Source organism: Antrostomus carolinensis, unplaced genomic scaffold, assembly GCF_000700745.2.
Source record: "Antrostomus carolinensis isolate BGI_N321 unplaced genomic scaffold, ASM70074v2 scaffold2755, whole genome shotgun sequence".
Classification (NCBI taxonomy): Eukaryota; Metazoa; Chordata; class Aves; order Caprimulgiformes; family Caprimulgidae; genus Antrostomus; species Antrostomus carolinensis.
The window spans coordinates 15,427-22,333 of record NW_010316925.1 but is presented as its reverse complement, the minus strand read 5'-3'; the positions used below and the strand labels follow the sequence as shown (position 1 = coordinate 22,333).

Below are 6,907 nucleotides of genomic sequence, written 5' to 3'. Positions count from 1 at the left end.
CCCTTCCAATCCCCAACATTCTGTGATTTTTGCAGTATTCCTCAAGAATTTAGTTTGTTCTAAGGAATAATTTCAAATCTCTTGCTAGAACAATTTCAGAAGCTACATGCCATTTAGAGGATGTATTTTAACTCTAAACTTTTAGTGCTCAATTCATTTAAAACTAACACAGTAAACTCCAAGAATAAGGCACAATACATAAGGCAAGGAATAAAGCAAGAAAAGACTGGTAAAACTATCCCCTCCCCTCCCCACCCCCCCAGTAAAAACATACACTTAACAAACCTTGTAATCATGGACAATGCGCTCTGAGACAGATTTGTCCAGCATCTTTTTGTACCACTCTTGCAGTCGCTTGGGTTTGGGTATCTTTTGGTCAGGAGGATGGCAATGGAAGATGTAGTCATCTCCTTCACTAGGTGGACATGCCCAGATATGTCCAGTAGTATATCTAGCATCAGAAGACAAAAAAAGGACATGTGGGCTCTGACAAATAACACGAGAGCTTGCTCTCCTCTCTGCCACCAGATGGAGCCACCACAGAGTTGGCTGGCAACACCAGCTGGACAATAATTATAGCTCTCTCAGATTTAAATTCTGGTGTTTATTCCAGCTTCATTCATGCAATAGCATTACCATCTTTTCACTAATTTAAAAAAAATTTAGCGCTATATGCGGAGTAGTTTATATAAAGTGTGCATGCTTTCCGGTCTAGATAAAAATCAAAGCCTGGTAATAGACCTGCAATTGCCACCTCCCAATTAACTAATAAAAAGAGACAGAGACTAGGTATTTCAGGAGTAAAAGCCAGAATTCTTTTCCCTTGAGACAGTGCAGTCATTCATTATCTAGCAACGTTTTAAAAACAGATTTATTTAAACACACAATCAACTTTTCCACTGTAAATCCTGTTTTTTTACTAGGAGGATGAGTTTTAAAAGGTTTCATAATTATATCAAGGAATAAACGTCACTGTCAACCTATGTTATCGGGTGTACAATCTAAGCACTATGAAGGCAGGTGACATCCAAATAGTAGCAGCTGCAGAATAACACCACAAAGATCACTTCTTCATCCTCAGTTCTTCTCTATTAGTTTTTGAAAAGAACTCCAGTAGGAGGAATAATCAGATCTCAACTTAACAGAAAAATAACCGTCCTTGCCATGTTGAGAAGCAGCTCTGCAGAACCCTACGCAAACCCTGGGAGCTGCAGCCAGCTGTCATTCCTTCTGCCCGAGAAGGGAGAGATGATACTGTGTGACCCATATTGTTTTCCCAAAATGAGAACCTCATGTCACCCCATCAGCACAGAAAACAACCTAAGTAAAATTGAGGCCTGAGCTCTATGCAGCAATTTTACATATTCACAGGTTAGAAAATACACAATTAAAAAAGGCAGAAAGAAGTCTAACATAGGCCTTTGAAGTACTAAGGAATACATCATCTCATTGAGGTACTGAAGACAGTACCACTCATCTCCATTCTGACTCCCCTAATTTTTCTCATGCAATTACTCTAAACATAGTCCCTAACAATTTCTTCATGACTAACTCTCTGCCAAGCTATATCTGATAATTTTGACAAGAGACAGATGCATACTTCACTACCTTTTCTACCTCAGTAATCATGGTCATATAATTTCCACCTTCTCATTTCTTCAGTTGCTCTGTGTTCTCTTTTTGTCTGTCCCAAGTATACTCTCCTCCTAACTTTTCAATTTCTCACAACTTCAGCTACACATTCTATAAGAGATTTCTTGGTGGCTTTACACAGCTGTTATAGAGTTAATCAGTACAGACAGAATATATTTTTCTCCTTATAAACATGGGTAAGAACTTACTTGCCAGCCCAAAGGAAGGACCTGATGAAAGCAGTGGCATTACATAAGGACCACACTATCAACAAGGCCAGCAAAATTTCATGGTCCAGCTAAAAAGGCTTACTTTTTCTACTTAGACTTAATGAAGTTTTACATAAGTTTGAAAACCTAAAAAAAGCTGAAGCATGAGTGTCTCCTCAAAAGCCTGCAACCTCCTTTTGTCTTTTCCCCTTTTCAACTATACACAGTTGTTGCCAAGTTATTCTGTCAGCAGTTGATATTTAGGCACCATGTTCTGCACAAAAGGATGTAGTAATTTAATTTGCAATAAGAACTACCCAGCACAAATGCTACACAGAAGAAAACATTAAAAAAGACTTACCCTAGTTTCTTGACGTATTCTAGATAACCAATCAGTATTTCGTGATAGACAGCAGTCCTCAAGCATTTAGGGCGGAAGAAATGAACGCTGTCAAGGTAAGATATATACACTCGCCTGAAGAAAAAAAAAAAGGCATTATGAGAAGCAGAGATTTCAAAGTAGTTTTACAAGTTTATTCACATTATTTTAGACAATTAAAGCATCGAATACAACAGCAATCTTCAAAGCCTCCGATCCTAATTTACCTCTAGAAAATAAGCTTTCTTTTGATATCCTAGCCTCATCTCTCTAAAACTATCTAATACTTTCCTTGAGAATGCTGACAAATTATTTTTGAGGCAACACTGTCTGCCAGCCAGTATCCCCAGTTAAGAAGTTACTTTGACTGACATACTCCCTACAGAAGCTACTTTTTCTAGAAGCTAAGAGCACTAAGAGTCTTCACATATGCAACACTGAAGCTCTATACAGAACTTCAGAATGTTCACCCAATTGAGACACTACCAAAATAAAATAAACTTTCATGCAGCTTCTCACCTTTGATTGGGTGGAGGACAGTCTGAGCCATACTCCTGTACATGCATCCCAAAGAAGCACAAGTCTACACCATCAATCTCCTCAAAGGCAAAAAGCGCTTTTGTTCGATAGGGGAAAGACTCCGCCATCTCTCCGCTGTCTACAAACCTGCAGATTACAGAGGGTGAAGAGGAACACCAAACATATTCACGTGTTAGGAGAACACCTGTCACTAGGTAAAGGCAACAATGATGAGCGCTATTATAAGTGTAATTTTAAAGTTAAATGCTTACAGACTACTCAAATACAAGGCATCCACTTTTACTATGAAAGAGATGACACTCATCACAACTAATTAGTATGCTGCTGTAACACCTGTTTGTCAGGAACTGGTCAGTGGTGAGGTTTTGAATACAACAGTATTTTTTTGAAATAGCAGCATGTAAGTTAATTCAAATAGCTCCCACCTCCCCCAAAAGAAAGCAAAATCAGAAATGGAAAGAACATACCTTGCTTTCATTCCTGGTTTCACTTCAACAGTTTTGTCAGATGCATGTACCACCCTAACTGTAACCTCCCCTGCCTCAGGGTGATTCTGTCTTCTTAGGAAATCATTGACTCTGTTCTCCAAGAAGGTACCAAGTCTTGTAGCTGGTAACCCTGCAGGAGAAAAATACAGCTCTAAATATATACAAAACTGAACTGTTCAAATGCTAGTTCTCTATTCAGTTGTCAAATGAAAAATGACTCTCAATGCATGCAGTATGTTATCATAGACTACAGCTTTATCTTTAAACACTAACAACCCTAGATGGGGTGAGCTGCTTTTCGCCTGCAGGACACTTATGGTTTATACGTTATTTAAGTGAAGAAAGAATCTGTATTTCAACCCAATTCATACCTGTCTTAGAAGACAATCACAATTAAGGCTCCTCCTGAATAGAAGCTATTGATTACTTTAACTGGATTACAAAACACTATTTTCAGACATAGCTCCAAGAGCAAATACTGCATTTGGAAGTATATTCTGTCTATAAAGCCATACTAGCCAAGTTAGTATCTCCACTTGCCAAAATAATATATTTCAATAATGGAAAGAACAACTAAGTACAACTGTATCTGCAAGTAACATAGTTTAGAAGTTTCTAATTTTCAAACAATCTTCATACAAAAAGAAAGTAGAAGCACAATGCTAGCTGACACAAAACCTAAAGCTGAAAGGTAGTTTAAGACTTTTGGTGTTAACAGAGCCTGTCTCATTGCTGTCCATTACTTGGAGAATTACGTATCTGCCAATCAGCTTTGCATTTTTCCAATTTGACACCTTTCCATAAAGCATCACCATACTATGTTAAGTATGCAATACACAGAGGTTGCCAGAAACAAAAGGTGATAAAAACTCTAAAAGAAGCCTTATATTCTTCCTGTATTCTTGGTAGATCTAGGAAGTTTTGATTTTGGAAAAAGACTCAGATGTTGAAACCATTCATTGAGTCGTTTACTTTCCACTTCATAAGAACAGTTGAAGAGAAGACTTTTTGTGACTGAATTGTAAGCCAACCCCCAAGTTTCAAGACAATTTACAGTCTTTGATGTTCTTCCTCTTTTTCCAATGAAGGGCCTTACAAGGTAACTGTTTAACACTACAGTTAATATTTGTTGCAATCCTGATGCTATCGTTGGTTGGCTGGGGATTTGATTTCCCTTTTTTTAAGCAGAAACAAATACTCACATTTGTAAGTAGCCCACCAACCTAAGAAGCTTCTGACAGACTTGTTTTGTCTATAGAATAGATGGACAGTGACTGCACAAATTTCCTCCTACACTGCTTTCAAATCAGCTGCCTTGATCAAGAGGAAATGTCTATAGAAAATTTTGTCACCACACAACGCAACCTTTATCTCCAAAGCTTTAAAGAGCAGCAGTAGTCACTGTGACTTGAACATGTTATCATAAACTTAAGTTAGACTGCCATCACATAGCAACTATTTCCCAATGCTATTAATATTGCAATTGAGAATACAGGACGTGCATCTTACAATAGCAGTGCTCTAAAACAGTACATTAACCCTCTACAACAACTAACCAACAACAACACCTGTGAATGGAAACATTCTGAACATCACAGAACTGATGTTCAGAACTGAACAAAAGTATCCTCCTTTAACTAAAAAAATTGAAATAAATGCAAAATAAGCATAAAATCCACCTCTTCCCCATTCTTAACAAATTATTTAAGATTTGTTGGTGCAACTGTCAGAATCTTACTTTTAGCAGAGAACTTATTCTCTTTCCTGGTTCGTCCTGTTTTCTTTAGGCAGCCATCACAGACAAAGCTGAAGCAAAAAAAAAAGGAAAAAGTGAAAAACCACACCAAGTCAGACTGTGAAGTTCCTTAGCATCTCATCATTAGAAGCAAAATCTCTCACCAGATCTTATCTGGTCTGGAAATGCCTTAACTGAAATTTGAAATAAAAGACAGCACAAAGAACAGTGCCAGCAGAAACAGCTCAACTGTTTCAGAGCTGCAGAGGAGGATCTAAGCTCCAAGGGGTGCATCTCCTGTCAGTCACCCATGTCACCAACTGCACGCCCAGGAAACAGGGTCTCCACCAACAACTCTAACAACATTGGCTTAAAGTATTCTTGGAAGAAATAGTCTCAAACTGCTGTCTCTGTTGAAGACAAGATACCATGACACATAAAGCAAAAGGCTGATTATTTTTTCTAAATGTCCAAGTATACTGTAGCATAAAATGATGGGCAGATTATTCCTCAGTTATAGGATGTCTACTCTCTTCTGCAGCAATGTGGATGGGACAACAGAGTAGTAAAACTCATAGCTTTTTTTTTTTTTTCTTGTCGAGAAAGGGAACATCTAGGCTCTTACAGAGCTTTACCTACATATAATTTATCCTCTTTTTATAAAAAATGCTTTTAAAGCAATCAGAAAAAAGCCAGTATTTTTATCAAGAACTACTGAGTATGTAAAGATGACTAGATTGTTTTTCAGACTATCTCATCACTGAGGTCAAAAAAGTGAATTCACCTGTTAGAATTCTTTAGCTGTTACAAAATTTTTTGAAGATGACAAAGCAATACGATTTGTACACAAAATAGATCAGTATGAAATTGTTACCAAAACTAAAAACATCTTTTCATGAAGGACTAGTATCTCTAATCGTAAAGGGCTGAAAAATAAGGCTGAAAGGCCCTCTTTCACGCAAAGGAATGTTAGAAACATTTAAGATTAGAAATAACTTCTCATAGAACACAGTAAGATATGATGCCTAAACTTAATGTTACTCCATATATTCTGTAAAATTTTCAGGTGGGAATGCAACTTCTTAAATATAACCAATAAAGGAAGTTTATGCACAACCTCTAGTAAGCTAATCTATCATATACTCTTTACTTAAGGAGAAATTCCTCACCCAGAAGGCCAGATTATCTCATTATGAAGAACACAGATCTGGTGCATTTTTCTTCCACACTCTATACATTCAACAAATCTGCAGAAGGCAAAAATGGGGAAGGGAAGCAAAGTTAGTAGTATCATTACTTGTTTGTGTATTTTGCAACATTTTAATAGAGGAGTTACAGCATTTAGGCTCTTGAGCCTATTTAACATAGACAGCACATCTATCCTGGGAACAACCTTCAGAAAGAACTAAAAATCTGTCAGCTCACAGGGACACACTGTTATTACTATTTGCCTGCCTTACTGCAATCCACTTCACTTTTTTTTTTTAAAGTCAAGTCCTTCTAAGGGTAAGATCTGTAAACTGTTTGTTGCTATCATGAAGAGAGGAAAACGGATTCACAGGTGTCAGAAGAGAAGAACCAGGAGAAATAGCTGGCTGTTAGTTGCCCTGCTATGCTTGAAGCCTGGGGTACACTGCAAATACACTGCAGAGAGGTGGGCAGAAAGAACACAGAAACAATGTCAAAGTCACTTTCAGAAGTCTAGAAGAGATTTAAGGGAAACTGAGGTAAGTGATGTGGTCTGCTTCACAGATGGTGGTGAACATAATTCACCAAAATACCTAAGGCTGCTTCATGTATCAGGACAATCTGACTCCTCTTGGACTCCTTGTTTATTTATAAAAGTCTGAGACTTTGAACGAGTAGCTGTCATTTATGTAGAACACACGGTATCATACTGCAACTTAAGCTTGTATTCTAGCAT

The 6,907-nt window shown here is 37.6% G+C and overlaps 1 protein-coding gene across 1 annotated transcript in view; it reads right to left on the bottom strand.

Moving 5' to 3' along the window:
• Positions 1–285: 285 nt before the first annotated feature.
• LOC104525279 (histone acetyltransferase p300-like) overlaps positions 286–6,907 on the bottom strand; it is a gene marked incomplete at both ends in the record, with an annotated part of 20,208 nt that continues 13,586 nt past the window's right edge. Inside the window, 6 exons of the mRNA XM_010168385.1 lie at positions 286–451; positions 2,203–2,316; positions 2,740–2,886; positions 3,228–3,378; positions 4,987–5,054; positions 6,153–6,230. Of these exons, the coding sequence (XP_010166687.1) occupies positions 286–451; positions 2,203–2,316; positions 2,740–2,886; positions 3,228–3,378; positions 4,987–5,054; positions 6,153–6,230 (724 nt within the window). The remainder of the gene's footprint in view (positions 452–2,202; positions 2,317–2,739; positions 2,887–3,227; positions 3,379–4,986; positions 5,055–6,152; positions 6,231–6,907) is intronic.